This window comes from Camelus ferus, chromosome 18, assembly GCF_009834535.1.
Source record: "Camelus ferus isolate YT-003-E chromosome 18, BCGSAC_Cfer_1.0, whole genome shotgun sequence".
NCBI lineage: Eukaryota > Metazoa > Chordata > Mammalia > Artiodactyla > Camelidae > Camelus > Camelus ferus.
Window position 1 is genome coordinate 9,193,559 of NC_045713.1, and position 24,541 is coordinate 9,218,099.

The 24,541-nt window shown below is 59.0% G+C and overlaps 1 protein-coding gene across 5 annotated transcripts in view; it reads right to left on the reverse strand.

Moving 5' to 3' along the window:
* The window catches only part of MAD1L1 (mitotic arrest deficient 1 like 1), a 271,894-nt gene that overhangs the window by 233,885 nt on the left and 13,468 nt on the right, over positions 1–24,541 (reverse strand). For all 5 annotated transcript variants that reach the window (XM_032459892.1, XM_032459889.1, XM_032459890.1 and 2 more), the window contains one exon: positions 23,788–23,849. In XM_032459892.1, the coding sequence (XP_032315783.1) occupies positions 23,788–23,849 (62 nt within the window). The remainder of the gene's footprint in view (positions 1–23,787; positions 23,850–24,541) is intronic.

Genomic DNA, 24,541 nt, shown 5'->3' on the forward strand with positions numbered 1-24,541 from the left:
GTACCAAAGAAGAATACCCACAATAATCTGCAAAGCCTTTTAAAGTACAGCTCCCTGGGCAGCAGGGAAACAGGCGTGTCCATGCACTGCTGGCAGGAACACAACACGGTTCAGCCCCGTGTGAGGCTTTTCCAATAGCTGACAAAAGTATGTGTCCTCTGGTCCAGCAGTCCCAAGTCTAAGGGCTTAGATGGAAGATGCAGCACTGGCCACAGTAAGTGACCGTGCACAAGGTTACTCATTACAGCGTTGTCTGTAACTGCACAGTACCGGCAGCTACCTCAACACCGAAGCCCGCAGGGCGTGCCGCAGGCACAGGGGCCCCGCGCGGGGCTGCAGGAAGAAGTGGGTGCCCGTAGCAGCCGGTCAGCCAGGGACCCTCTACAGGCATTATTAAGTGCAAGAAACAAAGTGTCACAACCAGGACCTACTGCACAGCACAGGGAACTATACTCAGTACCTCGTAATAGCCTGTAACGGAAAAGAAGTGGGAAAAGAACAGGCGTGTCCACGTGCACACGCGCGCACGCACACGCACACACAGCCAAACCGCTTTGCTGGACCCCTGAAACTAATGCAACACTTAAGTCAACTGCACTTCAACTTTTTTAGGAAGTTTATAGAGTACATATACCTTTTATGTGAGAGACCAGGGGGAAAGCCAAACTATACATGTACCTGTTTATCTTTACAAAAAGAAGCACAGGAAGGATAAACACGGGAAAAAATAAAAGTGGTCTCCTCCAAGGGGGGGGGGGGGGGGACCAGAGATACCAGTTGGAAAGGCACTTCTTCAGTTATGCCTTCCTGTGTAGCTTTGACAATCTAGGACGTATCAATGTCCTATATACCCAGAAAATTAAATAAATAAGAATGGAAATGAAAAAAAATCAAAAGTAAGAGGCAAACAGAAAAGTAACCTTAATTATTACTTCAAATGACTATCGCAACCATGCACAAGTAAAACAGAGAGGAGAGAAGAGGAAGGAGGGAAGGGAAAGGGAGGCGGGAATGGGGGAGAGAAGGGCGGTGGAGCAGGGGGGGAGAGGAGGGGGCGCACCCAGGAGAAACAGACGAGGCAAGAGCCCCGCGTCTGTCAAAGACGCGGAGCCTAGTAAGAGCCTTCTTCCCACGAGGAGAACCGCGGGCCCAGAGACAGCTTCACTGGTGAGTCCTACCATTTAATTAAGACGTAACTGTATACAAACTCTTCCAAGAAAGCAGAAGTAGAGGAAGCACTTCCCAGCTCACTTTATGAGGACAAAGTCGCCCTGATAACAGAACCAGATAAAGGTACTAAAAGAAAGCCACAAAGCAATATTCTGCATCAACAGAGAAGCAAAATGCTTAATAAAATATTAGCAAATCAGATGCACTGCACATCAAAAGAGTAACATACCATGGTCAAGTGTGGTTTTTCGCAGGAATGCAAGGTTGGTTAGGTACTGGAAAAATCCATTTATGTATCAACTATATTAACAGAATATTGAGTAAAAACATTATCATCACCCCCAGAGACGCAGAAAAAGCATCTAATTATAGTCAAAACTCATTCATGATTTAAAAACAGAAGCAACAACTCTCAGCAAACAAGGGATAAAGTGAAGCCCCCTCCACCGGAGAAATTGTCCCCTGAGGACCTAAAGCTCGCTCCGCACCCAAGGACGAGGCCCCGGGGGCTCTCCCCGGGGACAGGCGGCAGGCAGCCTCATCCTCACCTCGGTTCCAGACTGAGCTGGAGGGCGCGGCGAGCACAGCGGGGCAAGAAAAAAGAAACCAAGCAGGTGAGTGAACAAGCGAGCGGATGAAACAAAGCACACAGAAAGGAACCCTGGAAGCCGGCTCTAAAATTGATGTGAAAGCGTAACGTCACTAGAGTAGCTGAAACAACGTCCAAAAAGAAGACGACGCTGGGGGGCTTCTCGGGTCATTTTAGAAATGATTACATGGCCACAGTAGTTATGACACCACTGTTCTAGCCCAAGGGTAGACACGGAGCCAGGAGGAGCCTGGAAAGAGACCCGCACACAGAAGGCCGGCTTCCGTCAAGTGCCAAGGAGACTCAGAGGAGGAGAGACAGCGTCTTCAACAGACAGACATCTGCCACGGGGGGAGAAGGCGACTCTCAACTGCTACCACACCACACACACGAAATTACTCACAGTTAACACAAAAGCTGATCCTAGAGAGCTTCTAGAGGCTTGAGCCAGGCAGACACAAAAAGCACACACTATAAAAGAAGAGAATTGACAGATCAGATTTAAAATTAAAATTCTGTACTTTTCAAAAGGCCCCAAGAAAATGGGAAGGCCAGCCATGTGCTAGGAGAAAACAATCACCAAATACAGGGCAGATTCTATCAAGAGCATACACGCAGAACTCTTACATCTCAACAATAACAATCACATTTAAAAACAGGCAAAAGCCTTTGAAAGACGCCTCACACGGAAGACACATGGACATCAAACAAGTGCGACCAGAGGAGACCGCAGCATTGTCAGCGAGCAGAGGCAGGAAGGAGGCCGCGGGGAAGCACTTCTGACCCACGGCAAGGGCCCCAGGCAGGAAGACGGACAGAGCCAGCACAGCACGTGGAACAGCCAGGCCCGACTGGAGGGGGCCTCAGTCCAAGGCCCCCAGGAGAGGAGCCCCGCCCGCGTCAGTGAGCTAGGAGGCACGGCCCCCTCCGGGAGCCCCTCGGCACAGCCCTGAGATGACTGCGGCCTTGTGAGACACCCAGAGCCAAGGGACCCAGCTAAGCCCTGCCTGGACTCAGGGCACGCAGGAACTGGAGGTAACAGGCGCTGTTGTTTCAGGTCACTAGGTCTGGGGCGATGTATACACACTATCTCTATAATCCCCAAGAACCCAGGGAGCTAGGTGCTGCAGGCCCCGCCCCGCAGGTGAGGACCTTGGCTCAGCGAGGGAAGCAATTCACCAGAGGCAGCCTGCATTCCACCAGGCCCACGTGTCCCGGCTCCTCCCCGCACACTGCCGCCCCCTCCGGGACGGCCTGAACTGGTTTCTAAGAGGGTCAGGTGGGGAACAGACCAGCAAATGTGATCCTCCCTGGTGTTTATCAGTCTCCACTGCAGTCCCACATTCAAGCCTTCTACCCCCAGCCCCTCACCAAGGACAGTGCGAAGCCCCCAGCCTCTACTCTTGGCAGGTCCGTTCATTCAGTGTTCGTGAGACAGGCTCTCTCCCGAGGAGCTACAGCAAAAATGAAACATAAATAAATAAGTTTTTAAAAGCTTGGACCCACCAGTTAGGTCCAGCCTGGGCCTCCTGCTCGACTCTGAACTAGTGAGAGACGTGTCGTCAGCCACGCGCCTGGTGCCTGGCTGTAACTCAGACACGGAGTCAGCCTGAACAGCACCCCACGGGGAAACAGCAGGCGAACAGCCAGGGGACAGAGAGTGGAGGACACACACGAGGCCCAGAGAGGTGAGTGTGGTGAGAGCGTGGGCTTGTGGGGGGCCGGGGGAGATTGGGTGACGTGCCAGCTGCACCCACGCTGCCGGACCAAGCTGCAAGTTCATCTTCAAAACAGGGCTCCCTCGGCCCAGACGGTGTTTCTAAAATCAAGGATTCCATCTAAAAGATCCACATGTTTAGTTTCTCCTAGGGATCGGGGCACCTCACAGCACTGGTCACACATCCCTGCGGAGCGGCCACCAGCCGGGCTCAGCACAACAGAGCCCAGTAGGCAGTTCTGCACTCGGGGTCACGCCCTCAACCCCGTCACCAGGGCTGGACCGTATCCACGGTGCTGGGACCCCCAGAGCCTGGCTGCTACTGCAGACGGAACACAGAGGGGACGGTCTAGACAGTGGGGAGGTGCCAGGGATGGCAGCCCCGCCCGATGGACCGCCTGGGGTAAGGAAGGCCAGGGAGTCTGTCACCCCTGCTACTTACTGCTGGGAAGTCAGAGGAGGCCGTGTGACTCCAGGTACGGCACAGGCAGCAACCCCCTCCGGAAGGCGGTGTTTCTCAGAGAAGACGCACCCTCTGAAAATCCCCTGTCTATCTCCAGGTGGTTAGAGAGAGTAAGTTTGCTCCTACTTTTTTTTTTAATAATCAATGCAATACAGAGTTAGGATAGGGGTAGCTTATTAAATATAAACCTGTATTTAGGGCCAAAAGGGGGACCCCAGAGACTACAATCATTACCCCCTCCCACCCTGCTCCACCAAGACGAGATCTCCGAACCCAGGGAGCCGCAGGGAGGACACCGCCATGTGCGCCAGCAGACCAGGGTGAAAACGAGAGTGAGCTGAGCCTCTGGGAACTGACTCTCCGAGGACTAAAGTGTGAGACAGACCCTTTCTGAGGAAGGAGGGGGAGAAAGGTAGCTTCTCTCCTCCCCACCACCCCTCCCTGCCTCTACTCCTAAACCAACGTCACGCCCCAAGGAAACGACAGAAAGGATGTCATTAATAAATTTATTTCAGCTTTCTTTTCAATGGTGCTGGGAAGCATATGCAAATCCATCTGTAATTAGGTTTAAAAATTCCATTTCATGGGATAATCAGACTTCAAAAAACTCAATTTTAGTTTTAATCAGATTTTAACAAGGATATTAAGTCCATTTCGTTTAGAAAAAGGAAAACTGTGAATTTAACACAAAATGTATTCAAGCTTAGCCCTGGGAGATAATTAAATAAAATTAATTTGGCAAGGGTTGTCAGTAAATGGAGGAACTCCAAGCCGTGTTCACGTTCTTGATGGAAACAAAAGCAACTCCTCACGGTACAGACAGACACGAGGCTCGCTGCTCACGGAGGGCGTGGTGGCCGCTCACGTCATGGGAAGATAGGGACTTCTAACCGAGTGTTTGTGCCAGGCCCAAGTAAACTGGGAGAGGAAGCAGGGGGACGGGCGGAGGTGCACCCCGCTCCAGGACTGCCCGGGACACCACGCCCTCCTGCCAGCAGCAGGACGCAGGCCTCACCCCAGCTCACACACCTGTCCAGCCACCAGGGGCTGAGACCAGGTGCCCTCAGCCCAGCTACGGAAGCCCACGTCCCCTCCCGGAGGGCGTCCCCAGCCCTGGGCGCGGTGGAGCCTGCCCCCTCAGCCCCTAAACACAGCAGCACTGAGCTCGGTGTCAATGCAAGGACCCCGCTTATCTTGTTCTCTGGGGCATCGCCAACTCGGCATCGGCCACATGGTAATCGCTCGAGTATCTGCTGAGCAGAACTGATAAGCTCAGCTACCAGAAACGAGCCCTCCCCAGCCCTGGGAGTGGACCTAAAGGGTTGTTCCCTCAGAGCCCGGTGAAGGGTGCTGTGTCCTCAGGGACCCCCGCCCCCTGTGAGAGCTCACAGCACAGGGTCAAGGCGCCAGCAGGGCAGGTGCTGAACCCGTGCCTTATGTGCTCAGTCCTGCGCTAGGTCACTTCCAGCAACTGTCCTCAAACGAGGTCACATCCTGGGACCAGATTCTCTCAAACCAGAGAAGAAGAACGTAACCACCATGAGTCCATGTGAGCAGAAAGCTGCATGGAGAACAGCACGTGGAGGGAAAGAGGAAAGCTGGTCCTTTAAACCAAGTGCCAGTCCCGCCCCTAAAGCAGGGCCACAGCGGAGGGCCCTGGGCTCAAACCTGCCTACCGCCTGAGGGGAACTAAGGTTTCCAGTAACGTGGTCACCCCTATTCACCTGCAGGCTGTCCGCGCAACCTTCCCACCGGGCAGCCCCCGGCGCTGCCCCGTCCTAGCTCACCCCAGCTTCAGCACAGGAGCCTCACAGCCCCACCGGACAGGGAGGCTGGTCACCTGCTCTGTGTTAGAGCCCTGGGGCCACAAAGCCCTGAATGTTTACTCCCTGGCCTTTCATGGGAAAAGCCTGCCAGCCTCCGCTGTAAGTCCACCCCACTGTGGACAGGAACTGCTAATTAACTGAATGAGGCAAGAGAAAGTCTGTTTTCTATTATCAGAAGTCTCTGTGTCGGAAGGCTCGAGCTTCGGTAGCCTGGCAGTGGCCCCTACTGGCGCGCCTCGGGCACTGCAGCTAAGCTGTAGAAAACCACAAAAACGCCCCAACTAGCGCAAACGCCAGCGACAGCTCCCAGCAACTCTCTTCTCAACTAAGTCAAGCGAAAAAACGGCCCTAATTTCGCTACAAGCGGACGCCGGGGGTACAACGCGTTCAGCTCCAGGCGGCTACAGCCAAGTGGACACTGCGGTAACGTGAGGCACACAGGCTTGCCGGCTTCGCCGCGCACACAGGCGTTCTGTTCACTCTGCACTACAGCCTACTCCATGTGCAACAGCATTACGTCTAAAACGTGCACCCACCCTAATTAAAAAATGATGCTGTTGGGTAAATGCCAACAGACTTGCTCGACAAACCTTCACGGTGTAAAAACGCAGTATCTGCCAAGCGGGACAAAGCACAGCCCAGCGGAGCGAGGTGCGCCTGCAGGAGCGGCGCCGGGCAGCGCGCCGCAGCTCAGCTCGTCTGCCTCTGGGACTGCAGTCCCGGCAGAAGACAAATACGCCCAAGACCTAACGGCAGGAAACCCCTGCAGCACAGAAAAGGCAGAAGCCAGGGAGAGCGAATTGCGTCTAAATGCCCTCCACACAGACTCATACACAACCCCCATCAGCGCAAAAGCAGACCGACAGCAGCGCCCTGAAGGCTGACACGAGGTAGCCGCCTCCCCGCCCTGCTGCGGGAGGGCTGCTCGGCTCCACGAGCCTGAAGAGCAGTTTGCACGTAATAAAAAATTAATTACTGATCTTCTAACTCAGCCGCCTCCGCGAACAAGACAGTATCGTGTTGCCGCCCCAGAAGGTAAGTCTTCCTCTCCCAGGTAATGACCGTCTTACTGTGCCTCGCAGAGCCTCCCTCACGGAAGGGCTACCCCGAGGTGCCCAGACCGACCAAAGGCACAGCCGTCAGCCCCCAGCAGGCTGGCAGGCCCTCCGTGCCAAGGAGCTGGGAGCCGTCAGGTCTGAAAGAGCTGCTACCAGCTGGCGGGCTTCCTGCCCGCTCCTGCCGAGCGCTGCCCGGGCTGAACGGGCAGGCAGCTCCCCAACAGGAGCCTGTCCGTGCCAGCAGCAGGCGGATCAGCTCACAAAGACGCAGGCTCCAGCTGCAGGCACCATGTGGCCAGCCAGATGGATGGAGGTGATGGAGGGCAGTGCCCACCCACCAGGCCAGTCCCAGCCAAGCAATCCAACAAGGGCGCCACTAACTCCCGGGATGACCTTGGCCGCGAGCCCCTCTCAGAACCTGGTCCCTCCTCTGCCAAGCGGCCCCTCATCCACGGAGCTGGCAAGAAGACTGACCAGCCACAAGCACGCACGGGCCCTGCGAGCCCTCCGGCAGCTCTCCTCGGACAGAGCCATCCTGTCAGCGGCCAAGACCCTCGTCAGAGGGGACTGTCCTTAAAGAGACACGCTCTGGAGCCTCCTGTCAGCCGACAACTTCCAGACCAGAGAAAACATCTGGCCTCTGCCCACCAACACCATTAAAGACCAGCAGAGATGCAAACATGGTCTGTCTGCAGCCAAGCCGGACACCCCCCAAAATGCTGCTGCAGCGTCTTTAAGTCACCAAGCCACAGCGGCTCCCCATGGTTCCACTGTTTAAAATCAGCTGTCTGAGGACAGGAGGGCAGAGCTGCGGCGCATAGCTCAGTGTCCATGATGTCTAGTGGACAGCAGGTCCTTGACTCAGTGTGCAAGGAATGAACGCGTCAGTGACTCTCCCCAAATCACAGCTCTCGCAACAGACAATGGGTCAGGAGGCAACAGGCACTTATCCAGAGAAGAAACAGGACAGATGGAAAGAACATGGCCTTGACCACCAGACACCTTCATAAGTCCCAAGGGCTCCGGGCAGGAGAGCCACCCCCTCAACTGTTACCACGACTCGATAAACACAACTTTCTGATTGTGGGCAGACTGTCCACCGAAGAGGACGGGGCGTCCTCACCCGGCAGGGAACACCACCGCCCCCACCCCGGGACAGGCCTTGGGAGCCAGGAGCCTGCAGGGCATCAGAAACAGCCTGGACCTCCGCCGGACAGGGGCCAGCCAGGAACCAAGACCCTTCCCGGTGAATGCAGAGGAGGAAAGAGGCCCTTCCGCCACAAACAGTGGGTACTGCCCACATGTCACCTGTAGGATTAAGTCCCAAAGTCACAGGGAGACCCAGGCACCTTTGGGATCTGATCCCTGCCACCTTGTGCTCCTGCCACCGCCAGGCACTCTGGTGAGAACCATGTGGAACCAGGAGACTTCTCCTAAGCACCCGGGCTCTGACTGGTGTGCGTGCACACAGGCCACTTCCCTGGCTGGAACCTCTTGGCTTCGGGTCAAGCACTGCGTCTTCCATGAGCCACACCGGCCACACCTGCGCACAGGCTCCAGCAGAGCTGACAGCACTCCCGACCCTGCACCGCAGCCCAGCACCCGGCCGGCGCACATGGACAGGAGGAAGGGGCAGCACCGGGCAACGGAGGAAGGCGGGCCTGCCATCAGAGGTGAGTCCGCCCCACTGGCCCTCTGCGGAGACCCCACTCGCCCCCCAGCAGGAAGGCTCAGGTCTGCAGTTACATCGGCACCAGTCTGCCAGCTGCCACTTAAGGCAGAAAAGGCCACTGGCTCCCGACCCCTTCAGAGACTGACAGCGAACAGCCATCTCTCCTCCCCTCGGATCAAACCAGACGGGCACCCAAGCCATGCAGACCCCTCCACTCAGCACCAACCCCAGGGCACCGAGGACAAGGCCTGAGGAGAAGTGCCTCCTGCTATACGAGGTCGCTTCCCCGGAGCCCTGCAGAAAAGAGGAGTTTTCAATCCTTCTTGCTCGGGGCCCCAGGGCAGACCCCCGGCTTCCACTCCCCACAGCCCCCTCAGCCCAGCCTGCATTCCAGACACTCTGGCAAGACCCTCAGGGGCTCAGAGGCTCTCAGGCACGTGGAGGGGCCCCAATTACTCACGGGAAAGGGGGCTGAGACAAAGGGGACCCGTGCCACACTATTCTGCTCGTCCCTGGGGGACACCATGTGTCCTTGGAAGCCCGCCTCCCCTCAGGTGGCCGTACCGGCCAGGCTCTCCCGAGCCCATGGACACCCACACCGGCTCCTCAGACACCCTCCTATTTTAAAAAGAGCCGTGTGCTAAGAGCTGAGGTCGGCGCTTTCAAAATCACCACAGGAAACTAATTCCAGGTGTCTGGGAGAAGCACAGAAATCCATTAGGGCCTCATCACGTTCCCTCCCTAGTTTCAAGGCCGAAGTCTTCATAAGTGTCACTGCCGCAGTCCTCACACCCGCTCGGGGCAGCGCTCACTCAGGCTGCGTGGCCCATCCTGAGCTCTGGTAACTCTGACCTTCAACGATCTGCCAGGTAAGCAGCAGAACAGGCTAGAAGGTTTCCACCCAGACTGAACGCAGACAGACCCAAGGGAGCCGACGTCCCATCTCCCGGGGAGTGGGGCCCGGTGTGTGTCCTAAGGTCTCCTTGCTCCAAGCACAGCGTCCTGGCCACGGGGGGCAGGGACTGACACGGCCACTCCGCCGAGCACATGATGTGGGGCGCCAGCCCCTCCCACAGACACACAGACAAGCCCTGCAGAGCTGCCTGGGCAGGACTGGCCGAGCCCGTCTCATCTGCCCACCCTTTCTGCTCCACTTCTGCCCCCAGGCCAGCTCGGCAGCCTGTCAGTGACCTCACGGGAGCGACTCAGATGGAAACTCATCTCCAGCCCTGCAGACATCCAACGTTTCCTTCTGGCTTTTTCAACGACGCTGCAGATGCCTGTCCCCCAACAGTCCACAAGCTCTCCCGCCCTAGAAGCCAAATCCCGTCCTGGCGCTGGCCCACCTCCCTGCACCCTCATGGAGCCCCCACCCCACCCCCACCTAGCCAAGGTCACGTTCTCTCTCATCTGTTTGAGGATAGCTCCCAGCTTCCTCTCCAAACAGGAGCCCAGTGGTCATGTCAGCACGCACAGCTGACGGCGGCTGTCAGCAAAGACAAACCTCTCGGCATGGCCCCTGGGGGACCATGCTGGCCAGACCTTGTCTCTCAGGCCGCCCAGGGGCCCGCCCTGTCCTGCGAACGCGATCTCCCCACCCCCATGTCCCAGGGGCCTTGGGACAAGCCCTCCGCTCCTCACCGCTTACCACCACCCTTCAGATTTCAGCCCAGAAAGCGCCCTAGGGGAAGCCTGCCGCACCCCTCCCCAAGGTCAGGCCCCCTGGAAAGCTTCCAAAGCATCAGGCGCCTCTCTCCTGGCCCTGCAGGCCGCCTGCTACTGTCTGTGCCATGCTCTGAAGAGTGGGCACGTCCCACGAGGGAGGGCAAGGGCCACGGGCCGGGCTGGCTGTGCCCAGCGCACACCCACGGCCCTGCAGGGCGCAGGCTCAGCCAGGCCTCCCCAGACCCAGTGGGCACTCTGCCCACAGGTGCCGCCAGGCGAGAGACGGGACAGGCACCAGCGACTCCCAGCAACAGCAGGACAACCTATGGGCCAGAAGACCCAGCACAATTACCACAGCCAGACAACTTCCAGCAAAGGCTTCCAGGGTCCTTCCTCAGACAAGAGATCGAGAAAACATGGTGCCAATAAACCAGGTGGAATTACTGATCATTGAGCAACAGGCTTCCTGAGAAAAGGCCTTGTTCCATCGGCGTCGACAAGCCAGTGGTCAGAGCAAGCCGGCCAGAACTGTTTCTCTGCTCCGAGGTGGAGCTGGCTGCACTAAACTAAGGATGGGGAATAAGCCGACTCGCCCGGTCACCCCGGAGGTCGCGCTGCGTGTGCAAGTGCAGCCCGGCTCCCTCCTCCCCTGTAATAAACCATGAGTGTGAACACAGAGCTTCCCAGGCTCTGTGAGCCTGACGGTGGTGCCGGGGCCCCCAAACCTCCAGCCCTGGCCCCCAACTAAGCGGACTCCATGTGTGCACGTGGGGAGCAGGGGGAGCGGGCTGAGAAGAGCATGTCTGGCGCCTGGCATGTGAGTCAGCAGGCGCACACGCGAGGTGCACCTGGGAAAATGCTCCCCAAACCGGGAGATGCGTTCTGGAGGGCAAGAGGAGACACGCCCATCAACCTGTCTTAAATGTCTCGAGTGCTAAGCATGAGAACGGACGGCCTGTTCAGACCAGCGTCTCCAGAGCCTCGCAGGTGGAAAATGACAGGAGACCCCGGGCTGCTGCCCACGGTGCAGAGGAAACACCTGCTCAGCCTCCCGCCCCAGGGCAGCAGCACTGGAGCCCAAAGACGCCTGGCATCCCCACGGGGTGGCGCCCGTCTCCATGAAGACTCGAGGCGACAGGGCACGCTCAAGACATAAAACCTTGAAGAAAATAAAGGGTATGCAAACACACGTGAAAGGAAGGCAGCCCGTCTCAGGTGGGACTGACCCGGAACCACCTCCCCGCCAAGCAGGACTCCATTACTCACAACCAGACTGTGGGCTGGGAGCAAAGGGCCAGCTCTGCCCCAGGGGTGTCCGGGTTTCCACCACCTGCTCCACCAAATCCACGCAAGGCCCCGGCCTCCCCAGCCACCCCCACACAGGGTCCAGCCGCACTAGCCGCCTGGCCCTCCCAGAGGTGAGCCCTGCTCCGGGGGCCACGGCCTCATGTCCGTCCCTGCCTCCTGGCACTTGACTTACGAGACCCATGGTCCCAGGTGCAGGGTGACTGGCTCAGATCTGTCATCCACCAGCACCGCTCGGCCTCACATAGAACCTCACCCAGAGCAGGGACTCAGTCCAAGTCCACTGTGGAACCATCAGGGAACACCCTTTCATCCAAACTGTCAGGAACTTGCACACAGAGACGAGCGGTGGCAGAGCAATGGGTAAATCAGGAAGTAAGATCCTCCCCCACCATTTCTGGTCCAGCGACTTCAGTGCTAAGAGCATTTAAGACTCTTTGTTTAAAAAAAGAAAGTACTCAGCTATTTCCAAAAGCTACTTTGTAACACACTGCTATAAAAACCCTTCAGTTAATTTTAAAAAAAGGTATTTTAATAGCCCCAATCTATAAGTCCATCAATCATCTTTTTAAAATACCCTTTCAACTGAAAAAGCCTTTCCAACCCTCCCACGTGAGTTTAAGATTAAAACTCCAATGCCAAGAGGTTGAGGACATTAAAAAAACATGCCAAGTTCTCTCGAGCCAATTAAAACGAAGACCATACCACGCACGCCTCTCCCTGGACAACAGTTGCATCTCCCCTCCGTGAAGGCAGGGAAGGACCTGCGCCTCTGGCCGCCGGCTCCAAGCCTGGAGCGAAGGCGCCACACGTCCAGTCAGCTGCGCAGGGAACGGCGGGAGCTGGACCCGACGCCCCCTGCCCAGTTGGTTCTGAAAACTGTCACAAACGTCTGACATGCCAAAACTGTATACAACCCTTTCCCTGCCACTCCACCTGAAGCTGGGGAACCCAGGGAGGGAGCCCAAGGTGGTCCTCAGACATCATCTTGCTCAAACGCTAGGCTCCTGAGACAGAGGCCAGAAAGAGCAGGGACGAGACCCAGAGCCAAGGCTTGGTCCCCCACCATCCACCCGTGGGATCTGGGGGTCTGAGAAGCGGCAGCCAGCTCTAAGCAAGCTAAAGACAGAGAGGCCCTCTCGGGCCGCAGCCACCGGCAGGTCCGAGCTGGGTTCCCTGAACTTGTCTGCAGAAAACCCAAGCAGCTGATTTTCCACCCACAGGAACACATGAAAAGCCTGAGGGAGCCTCTGCTGGTGAGGAGCCTGCAGCTCCCTGCACCTCTCTGCTGGCACCGGCACCAGCTTTGTGGTGGCGGCCAAGTCCAGCTGCAGTTGGCAGAGCATCCACTCCGGAGGGGGCAGTCAGCTGCCCGTGAGACGGGCTGCGCGGGGTGCTCTGCGGGGCCCTGGAGCTGGTCCAGCACCTTTAGGAGGCTGGGAAGTCACGCGAGGGTGACAGGAAGAAGCTGGTGGCAACTTCTAACAACTTTCATTGGCGTGAATTCCAAACCACACAGCAGCATTGTGATCTTCCTGCGCCACCCAGGAGCCCAGTCTCCAAGGCTCCGACATCTGGTTTCACCCGAACCCCTCCCTCCACGCCAACTTCAGTTTTTTAATCTATTTTGCGATGTAAATTTCACCTAAAAGAACTTGACCTGAACTCCTCCTCCCAGGACACTGACCGGTGGACACACGCGTGACTCAGGTCCCCACCTGGACACAGAACACCTCAGCCCTGAGGAGGTTCCTCCAGTCCCTTCCCAACCAACACTCAACGCTAACTTCGGGAAGCGGCTAGGCCGGCTTGTTTTGGGGTTTTCTGTCGGGGTTTTTTGGCCTTAAGGTCTTGCCTGTTCGAAAGCAACTTTTAAAATTCCAACAGCTTTCTTCCTGTCGCTCCTCCTTGACTTGCGCACAGCTGCAGCGCAACACTGGCGACGAGGGCTTCTCCGGAAGCCCCCGGCCGCTCACTGCAGTCTGGCTGTGTCACCCTGGCTGGAAGTGCGCTCCCACCACGCTGCACGCGGGACAAGCGGGGGCCCAGGAAACAGCCAGAGCTGTCACCGCGGGCACCCAGGCAGGGGCGCTCCGTGAGGGCAGGGAGGACAAATGAGCACATTTTCTCAAGTCTCTCAGAGACGGCGTCCCTGGGAGGCTTTGGCCCCGCAGACGCTGGGCCGTGTGAGGAACTGCCCAGGGCTGCCAGGAGGCCCTGGGCCGTGAAGCAGCCCCCGGAGCTTCAGCCCCCGTGAAGCAGCTGCCCGCCCTCACTGCCCGAGTTCCTCTGTGAGTTGGAAAAACAACACCGGGGACCACAACGCACTCCGCACACAGCGAGGAGGGGAATGACACTTACCCGGTGTCTCTCCAGCATCTTCTGCTGCGTGAGTCAGGGTGGGAAGGCCAGGAAGGAGGCCTGCCAGGAGCACCGCGCCCCCTTCTCCCCACAGGCTCCCCTTCCCCGCCCCCCTGCACTGTGGTTCTGCGGTTTGCTCCAGAGCCGCAGCGGGGGCGGCCCCTAGCAGGCGTCCCGCTGTCCCCGCTGTCCCCTCGGAGCCCTGCTGATTCACTTCAGCCGGTCACCTGAGCTCTCCCAGTCTTCGGACCTGGGACGACCCCCTTACATGAGCCAAATCGCCGCTTGTGCCCTGAGGACGAGACTAACGAGAGTAGCCACCCAGAACCTGAGGCGCCCCAGCCCCCTGAGGCACGTAAACGCAGCCGAAGCCTGGAGCGCGCGGTCTTCCACAGAGCAGATGCTTGCTGAGGGTCTGGGGTGAGGGACCCTGGGCCACACCTCCCGGCCGCGTGCCAGCGACGGTCCCCAAGATGGACGTGCTCTGCCCTGGGCGCCCCGTCTGGCCTCGCACTCTCGGACCCCACCTGCCCACCTGCAGGCCCCGAGGCCCCCTCCCGGAGGACGCCATGCCCAGGGTCCGCACACAGACAGGCCACGGGGTCCCCACAAGCAGAGGGGGCTGCCCACCCTTCCCACCCAGGACCAGCTCAGCCTTCCTTCGCAGGCGCCTCTGTCACGGTGCCTTGAAGAGCAAGCCTTTGTCTCCCTCTACGGACACAGGCCCAAGGCATCAGAACCAGGGGCCATCCAGGAGGGTAGCTGCTCTCCCGTCCCTGCCCAGCTCCCCCCGTTCCCGGTGACGGAGATGAGGCTGGACGGTTGGCACGAGGGCACACCCAGGCCAGGGAGGGAACACAAAGTACATTAAAACCGACTCCCAAGTCCCCCAGCCTGAGGGCACACAGTGACACAACGACCTGGCGGAGAGCTCTCCCAGGCCACCGGTGACAAACCCTCATGAAGACACAAGGGCAGGAGGGGCCAGTGACCAGAGCCCTGCCTGGGGCGGAGGGCCTCACGCCCACCACCCGCCGTCCAGCGCACCCAAGACAGGCAGAGGGAAGGGAGAACCAGACATCCAGAGCAAAGGCTGGTGGTCCAGCCTCTGCCACGTGCAGACTCTGAACAGCGACACCAACCCAGCGGGCGGCCACCACCCTCGACCCCAGAGCACCCACCCACGCCGGCTCCCCCCTCCCTGCACCTGGGACGCTTGCTTCCCACCTCACCTATCTCCTTCTCATTCTCAGGAACCCCCCCCCCCCACTTCCCATGCGACAGAGCCCACCCTCATCAAGGGCGGCACACAGCAGGTCTGGCAGTGTTTGCTGAACCGGCCCAGACACCATCCACAACCAGCCTGGGCAGCGCATCAGAGCTGCAATGCGTGGCCCCCACGACGCCAGGATGGAAGCAGCACTTCTGAGGACGCGGAGGTCAGCACCCTGCTCCGGAACAACAGCAGGGTGCACAGCAAGGCACAGCAGGACCCCTGGGGCCGCCCTGTGCTGCCCGGCCTGTTGCCTACCTGATAACTCCGCTTCCTTTTCATCATCAGGAATCTGTCCTCCTGCAGCTCAGCAACAAGGGCCCTGCCTCAGAGCTGCCTGCTCATGGGCGCACGAGCCCCCCGTCCCGGACCCCTCACCACTAACAAAGGCCAGTCCACCCCTCGGCCCATCCCTGGCCTCCAGCCTGTCTCGGCAGAATCTGAGCCCTGTCCCCAGGTGGCCAGCCACCCTGGAAGAAGGGGCGCCGGGCCTGGGGAGGGGTGGGATATGGCCACTGACTGGCCCTGCCTCGGGGAAATTCAAGAATAAAGGCACCTGCTCTGCCCCCGCGAGAACTGAGGCAAAGCTGGACGGACGGAGGAGCACCTCTGCTCCTGACGCAGAAGACACGGGCCGCAGGCACGGGCAACAGAGCTCGCAGCCACACGCAGTGACCCCGGGTCACACTGGACAGGCCTCTTCCCACGGCCTCAGGGCTGTCGAGTGGGGAAGTCCAGGCCCAGATGCCGACTGAAATACACCCCCAATCATTCCCTGCAGCCCACCGCAGATGCTGGCCCTCGAAGGCAATAGTGGCTGCTGGAAAAATCTCCAAGCCAGGACAGGCCCTCGGGGGGCTGCTTCAGAGGACGCCGTGCAGCCAGCCCAGCCCCTTGCCCGCTTTGGTCCTCTCAGGATGCTCCCCACTCTGCCTGGGGGCTGGGGGCCTGGCACCAACGAGGGGGACCTGGACCCACGCATGTCCCCAGGAGGTCTGGTGCATAACGGGATGTCAGGAAGCCTCTGCTAAGTCTGAATCAGTCGGGACACCAGAGATGCCTCCTCATGCTCTAAATAATCCCCTGGGAATCCGGCACAGCCTAATTTGTCTAAATCGTTTTACTCTCTGGCTTTAGATTTTTTTTTTTAATGTGAATTTGAAAGGAGGTACAGAGGTAGAACAGCCCTGTCTACCAAGCTGGGAAAAAGGCCCCCAGGAGGGTCTCCGGAGACCGGTGAGCAGCACAGACGTGCAGGCGCACTCACGCCCGGGGTCTGCTATGCTGAGGCCCTGGGGCTTGCGGCCCAGGACAGCACACGCAGGTTCCGTCCTGCAGAGTCGGGCTGCATGTCCTCCGGAACGCACTTTTCTCCTATGCCCCCTGCAACGTCGCAAAGCCCCCCACCCCACGGCCTGCCCCGAGTGCTCAGGGCCAGAGCGGACAGCGGGGGTCTCCATCGGGGCCTACCGACCTGCCAAGCCCACGTCGAGCAGAGCGCTCCCCCTCCTGCTGGGACAGAGCCAGCCTGTCAGGGCCGCTGCTCCGTCCACAGCTCGCTGCACAGATCCAGCAGGCAGAGCTGGCCAACATCGCTGCCAGCCCACACTGAAACCTCACCAGCGAGCAGGAGACAGGCAGGGGCTGCTCCCCTGAGCCCTGGCAGAACTGTAGCTGAAAGCATGACCGCTGTCAGGAAGCTCTCGGCTACGCTTGTTTTCTGGTTCCCACCGGACACGGTGCAAACAGCGCCGGGGCTGGCGGAGCAGTCAAGCAGGCCCAAGGAGGCCCCACCCCAGTCACAGCGAACCAGAAATGCACCATGCATCACCCAGCACCAAATGTCTATGAAAAGCCCACTGGCTCTGGAGACAAGCCCCTGCTCTGAATTCCCACGTCTTGAGACTGAAGGTGACCAGGAGAGGACACACAACTCCCCTGGCAGAAACAAGCTGGGGCTCAACCACCCAGAGGAGTCAGCGCAGGGGAGCGTCTGCTGGTCTCCGTGGGGTGTCAGAAGCCCCCAGCTCCGCCCATACCTCTTGGGAGGAAAATCGCAGCTCCGGGGCGCCCGGGAGCCAACACATTACAGGTGCAAGGCCCCCGCAGACCCCAGGCTGCCTGAGAGCAGCTCATGGGGAACGCACGCCGGAAGGAACAAACGGATCACGGCCTAGACCACCGAGGCATGAGCAGGCAGGAACTGAAGCAGGGGCCCGCTCACAAGGACACAGACGGCCAAACACTCCTCCTTCCCCTCCTCCTCTCATACCACTAAGGAAAACCAAACCAAGACCCATTAAGACAACCAAGACGCACGACGGTGCACCCACCTTCCCCGGCACCCACAGTGCTTCCTGTACTGATCCCCCATTACCTAGGTAATCAGAAATCTCAGACACAGTACCTCGGGCAATAAAGGTTTCCAGGCTGGTCATAAGCTCTCTCGTAGAGGGAAACATGCTCCCCGGGCTGTCTTCCTAACTGGCCTCACCCACCAGGGGAAACTGGTCCCCAGGACTTGTCATCTGGCCAGCCAACAAATGTTTCTGGGAAGCGTCCAGATCAGCACTTGTCGGCTCCCAACTTTCCCTCCAGATGATGGGTCAGCAGTTTCGGGGGTGCAGCTGCCAAGCTCCAGAGCCAGAAAACCCGCCTGCCTGTCAGTCTCCCGGCGCACCTGCACTCCCACTGACAGGTATCGTGCCCTCCCAGCCCAACTGAAACCAGGCCAGACGCAGGCACAAAGGGACAGGGAAGGAGCCAAGTCGCAGCAGCACCCTTGCCAGGAGCAAACTCTTCCTCCGTGAAATTAGAGGCTTGGCGACAGAAGGACTCAACAGGCGTTCCATGCCTATTTAATAAGCTCCCCCCGCAACAGAACTGCCAGAAAAGCTTTCCGAAAGCCAAACCACTGCTGACTCCTGCCCTCCTCACTTCACGGGGACTTCACTTTGAATCTCTGCTAAAAGCTTTGAAAGCACACTGCCCAAAGCAGTGACAGAAATGTCAAGTACATGTGTTGGAGGACAGTTTGGTCAAACATACACATCTTCCAAGGTAAAAATCCTACTTCTAAGGAATATATCCAACCAAAACCATTGGTTGGAAACTATTGGTGGGGGAAAAACCCCACGGGAAACAACCTCTGTGTCCATCAAGGGGGGAATGAAGCAAATCAGAATTCATCCGCCCTGTGGAACACGTGCAGGTCTCGAAGATAACTCAGCAGGCCTCCCTGTGCTGGTGCAGAAATGCCGTCAGAAAGTCAGTGAAGAAAGCAAGGCTGCAGGTACGGCGTGAGCGCGCGGGCGGGCTGGCGAGGGGAGGGGAGACACGTAAAGAGCCTGTACAACAAGGAGACACAGGCTGTCTCATATTTCGTTAGCTTTGTACCTGTGTGACACGACAGACGTCACTGACACCACTTCACGATGTGTGTGAGGCAGATCGTTCTGCTGCACACCTGCAGCTTACACAGTGCTACCTGGCGATTACAGCTCAATAAAACTGGAAAAAATAAAGGGCTTCCATGCACACACATTTCTAGGAAGATACGTAAGACTTTATCAGGTATTGTCGAGGAAGACAGACGCAGGGTGAGAGCAGCACCACCCGGCTGCCCACGTCTGGGGCAGCCCTCAGCCCCACTCTGAGAAGGGTATCATGTCACGGTGGCCAGCAGCTGTGACACAGGGCGAGGCTGGGCGAGGCCACCCTGAGGAGGCCAGGTGGGGAGGGGGAAGACCACTTTCCCCTCCCGCCCCCCTCTGCTGCGGAGCCAGGGTTTATGCTGACACTCCCTGACCCTGTGCCGCCCACCCTGGCCTCCCCGGGCCAGGCCCACAGCACCTGCCCCCAGCCCCGAGACCCAAGCAGACCGACACAGCCCGGGCTGGTCCTGGCAGCCTGCAGGCCCTTGACAAGCTCAAGAAATGGCTCCTTCCCAAAATGAAGGCTTGGAAAAGCGTCCCCACCCACTCCTGACCTCAGTCCCAGTCACCCCGAGGCCTTGGCTTCCTCTCACAGCTCGCCATGCACACTGATAAGCGCCAACCACAGACCAGCGAGGCTGAGGTGGGACCACGTGCACCTGGGTAGCCGCTGCCACAACGGACGTTGTCACCAGCGACTGCAGCGCCCCAGAGGGCCCCCCAGGCCCCCAGTCATATCCCAACCCAGGACTTAAGGAGCCACTCACCCACCTCTGTCACTACAGGTCAGTTTTGCCTTTTTTAAAATTTCAAATAAATGGTATCAAAATAGTGTGAACTCAGCAAGCTGCCTTCTTTCGCCCAGTAAGAGTCCCGTGCACCTGAACACAGCACGCACCTGTTCACCGCTGGGCCGCGCTCCACTGCATGGACAGCACCGATCCACCCACCTGACGGACCCTTCGGCCAGTCCGTGCTTGGGCCATCATGAATGAAGCCACTGTGAACACTCACAGACGAGTCTCTGTGGGTCGCCCGTCCTCACCTCTCTCGGGTGAGCGTCCAGGAGTGGACCCGCTGCTCCCGCCGGCCGCAGACAGAGAGCTGCCCAGCTGTCTCCGGAGCGGCTGTGTGGGTCCTGTGGAACCAGCCACGGACGAGGGTCCTGGCTCCACGCCTTTGCCAGCGGCTGCAGCCACGCCGGGCCAGAGCACTGCTCCATGGTGACCCTAACCTGCACTCCCAATGACGAAGGACGCCAAGTCCTTCTTTACCACTCACACATCTTTTTCCGTCCAGTTATCTGTTCAAAGCCTTTCACCCGTTTTTCCAATTTGGTCATCTTACCAACTTGGAAGAACTCTTCTCATATTCTGGATAAAAGTCCCCAGTCAGACAGGCACAGTGAAAATATTTTCTCCCCTTCTGTGGCTTGCCTTATTTTTTTCTTAAGTCGTTTGAAAGCAAAACTTTTCAATTTTAATGAAATCTAACTTACCAAATTTTTTCATCTGTGGTTTGTGCTTTTTGTGTTCTCAGGACTCTTTGCCAAAAACAAGTTTGCAGAAGTTTGCTTTTACATTGAAGCCTGTGCCCCGCAGAGTTTGTGTGGAGTGAGGCTTCTGTATCCGTCTACGCATCTACCCTGTTGTTCCAGCGCCGTCTGCTGACCCTCTCCCAGTGAATTACCTTGTCACCTTTGACAAAAACCACTTGCCTCTACATTCTGGGGTTGGTCCCAGACTTCCTGCTCTGTCACTGATTCACACGTCCGTCCGTACCCCGCTGCCGCCCATCTCGATCGGTGCAGTCGACAGGGTGCCCGCAGTCAGCCCCCGTCAGCCCTGGCACCCACTCCCCTTCTCAGCTCTCACAGCCACTCTGGGGCCTCCCACTTCCACAGAAATTTTAGAATCAGTTCGTTGATTTCTACCAAAAGAGCCTCCTGGGACTCTGACTGGGATTGTGTTGAACGTACGGATCAATTTCAGCAAACTGATATCTTAACAATATTGATCCTTCCAATCTATGCACACAGCATCTCCCTCCGTTCACCTGTATCATCATCAGGTTGTCTTTAACTTCTCTCAGCAGCATCTCATCGTTTTCAGTGCATGGCTCTTATGCACATTCTGTTCAATTTATCCCTGAGTACCTCACAGACACAGCTAAGGGTGTGATTCCCAAACTGGGACGAGAATGGCCACTTCCGTGCGTATTCCTAACCTCTACGAGCCACAGAGCCCCTGAGAGCCCAAGAGGGCCTACTGCCGCCCACAGAGGAGAGCGGTGCAGACATACTTGGTCTAAACGCCAGAAGCTCAGCCCCCAGGGGCTTAACGACCTTAAAGAGGCTGGCCAGCAGCAGAGCAGATGTGGGCCAGCCAAGGGCCAGCGAGAACTGTCAGGCCACAGGCCCTCACACCCCTGCTCACGAAAACCCTGGCTGCGGCGGCAAGTCCCAGGGTGGAACGGCAGTGGGCCAAGGAGGGCCACAGGCAGCAGGCCTGAACCACGAGTCCAAAGGGACCCACCAGCAGCTCCACCCAGCAGCTCCAAGGTTGCAGGGAGCCAGGATCACTGGGGGGAGTGCCACCTAGTGGTGGCAGCTCTCTGAAACCCATGGTGACACTGGACAACAGCCAGCGGCTGGGGTCCTGACAGACCCCAAGTGAGCACAGTTACGGCAGTGCCTTGACTCTAGGACCAAACAGACGCACACCCACCCAGCCAGGCCAAAACCTCTGCTCCCAGGGCAACCGCTGGGCCTCTGCCATCGGCCGGAGCTGGCCGATCACGCTTTGGGGGAGTGGGCCTCTGAACCAGCACACAAAATCACACGTCTACACCACACATCTGCACGTGTGCTAGAAAGCCCTTCCGTTTACAGATGTGGAAACTAAAGCATAAAGGAGACCCCACAACACAGGAGGGCTAAGCTGGGGCCAGACAGACGTCTAGCCACAGTCAACAGGGTCTGACAGCCCCACAGTCACTCCCGCTGCTCTGAACGCCACGCAGGTGATGAAGGCGTCCCTCCCAGACCCGCCCCTGGTGAGTCCCCCTCCACCCCCAGGCAGCCTCACCTCAGCACACACGGCCCCCCATGTCCCTCCTGCAGGGACCCCCACAACAGCAACAGGCCCCCAACTTCTCCCTGAGTCCCCTGCCCTTCCGCCTGCTCCCACCCCGACACTCAACTTTGCTTAGAAGTGGGCTCGGCCAGGCCACCCCCCTGCTCAGAAATCTCGAATGACAGCCCAAATCCTGGCAGAACACAAAGCCACAATTCTCACGGTATTCGTGGTCAGGCCAAGACTCGAGGCCGGCGCTGGAGAGGCTGACCTGACGGGCCTGGGTCCAGCCCCCCCGGCTAGTCTGCTGACGGGACATACTTACACCACAAGCCTGACCACCAACTGCCACACGACACACGTGCCACTTAAGTGGGGCACTAGTCACCACGGGGACAGGAAAGGAGAGACGGGGAAGCTAAGGTGTCCAAGGGGCCCCCAGAAGCAGTCCAGGCACCACCACCACAAAGCATGTGAAAGAAAACCCTCTCCCCACAGGGCCCCTGCTCGGGGCCCCCTGCACACACCACCCCAAGCGCGCAGTCCTGTTTAAACCCCAGGAGGACGAGGACCCCCCCAAGGGCAAGAAAACTGGCCCGGAGCAGAGCGCTGCCTCCAAGAGGGGCCCCCACTAGCAGGAGGGCAGGACAACACTTCATTCTCCTACCACGGCCGCCCACGCCCCTCCTCTCCAGGCTGACACCAAGCTGGTGCAGGCACCAGCAGCCCCACCTCGGCCAGCACCCCAGGCCGCCCCTTCCCTCTCTCATCCAGGGCCTGGCCACGACGGCCAGGCTGAGTGACCACCCCAAAGCCGCCCGGGCAGATGCCCACTCGAGCTGCAAAACTCCAGCGGCCCACAGGCCAGCCCAGCCGGGCGCGGGGGGTCAGGCTGGGAAGTGGGGCCACGAGGGCTCAAGAGCAGCCGCCCCTCCCGTCCCGCCCACGGAGCTGGCCCCGGCGCCGTCCTGGCGGCGATGACAGCCGGCCGCGTGCCGCCCTCCTGGCCTGACCGAGCTCGAGTGCCCCGAGGCCCGAGCTGGGCGTTCAAACGCTCCAGCAGCTGGTCTGATCAGGCATGGGGACCTCTGATCTCCCGCACAAGAAAGAAGTCACGGAGGCTCCTGCTCTGACGAGGGTCCCCTGGGGACAGGAGGGAAGCTTTCCCGGGAGTTAATAAGCCCAGAGAACAGGAGGAAGCACAAAACGTTCAGGCCCTACTGGGGCCAGCCCTACAGGAGCCTGGGTTCTGCAGGTGGAGTTCAAGAGGAAACAGCAGCTGAGTCTGCCCTCGGGGGCTCAGCGAGGCAAAAAGAGAGCGAAAGGGCATTGTCCAGTGACGAACACCTGGGGTCCACAGGGCCGGTGGAAGGGGTGCGGGCTCCAGCACAGCAGTCAGACGGTGCAGTCACAGGACAGCTCCTTAAAGAAGGTTCTCGGTCTTGGCCCCGTTCCCAAGAACAGCAGGAAAGGCACCCGAGAAGCCAGTCTTAAAGTTGCACAAGCAGATAAAACAAAAAGCTCTTTAAACCCTACAGGCCCCGTACCCCAGGCACCTTGGTGATCCAGAATGATCGACCTTCCCCCACCGCCAGCACCCACCACCCAAGACGGCAGCAGCCAGGCAGAGTCGGTCTGCAGGGGGCCTGGGCGCCTGGGGGCCTGGGGGCAGCGGTGCAGCAACGCCGAGAAGGGGCAGCGGCCCCAGAAGGACGGGGGGCAGAGCAGATGGTCGGCGGCAGGGGTGGTGGGGCGGTGCCCTCCCTGCCCGGCCGTCCGGCCACCCGGCCACCACTCGACAAACGAGCGGGGGCCACTGCAGGGGCCTGATGGGAAGCGGTCTTCGATTAGTTTTCCGCTTATGCCCCTAAAAACGCTGTCTCTACTCATTACAACCACCTAAGAGGAAGGACTTCCCCTAAAAGCAGTCTATACAGGAAAGAGTCTTTCAGGAAAGCCCAACGGCACAGGGCCAATCCCTGCCAGCACTCCACTGAGGGCACCCCGACGTCCGGCAGGGAGTCCCCCAGCTCCTTCGCTCTGCGCACATCTCACTGAGCCTCAGTGCCACCAGCAGGGCCTCCGAGGGAGGGAGCCGGGGTGGCAGGGCCCATGCTGCCGAAGGTGCCAACCGTGCAGAGAGGAGGTGGGGACCCAAGGCGTCAGCGCCCTCCGCTTACCTGATGCTCAAGCCCGTGGTCTGGTCCAGGCTCTCCCAGCTCTGCAGCTTCGTCAGCAGCCTCTGAAAAGACGTGGAGGTGAGTACTCAGGGCACCAGGCCCCCACATCTCCGTCCAGGGGCCCCACGGCCCTCCTGCCATCCTCCTCCACGCCCAGTGCACCTTGACCCCCAGGCAGACGAGCGCCGTGTAAAACTGACAGGGACGGCAGCAACACTGAGTCTCCCTCATCCTGCAGAAGAGCCTGCCCTTGCCTCTGGGTCAAAACGCAGAAACGCTCCAAGTCTGCTCCGAGGCAGGCAGGCTGCTTCCCGATGGCTGAAGCTGCACTGGGTGCTTAACACCCCCACTCCAGGCCCCTAGCTTGACAGTTCCCGGCAGGCCTGTCGGCGGGGGAGGGGCTGGGGCAGGGGACAGCCTCACGGATGGGCCTGAGGCGATATTCTGGGCCCCAGGGAGCAGGCGCTGGGACTCGCCACAAGGCCCCCCAGGGCCAGCCCGCCACCTTCCAGGTGCTCCTCAGGACGCCAACCAGGCAGGCGGACTCACCCTAGAGCCAAACTCCCCTCCCCACCCCACCCCCAGCCAGCGGGCCAGGGCACGTGGCCGCCCAGAGGAACAGGTGGCGGCGGTGGCGTCCCCACCCAGCCCGCATGCAGGGTGTCCTGCCCCATGTCCAAACCGCTGCTCCACACTGACCCACAGTCCACATTCGAGTCCCACTCCCTTTCCAGAACACAAGCAATGTGAGCGC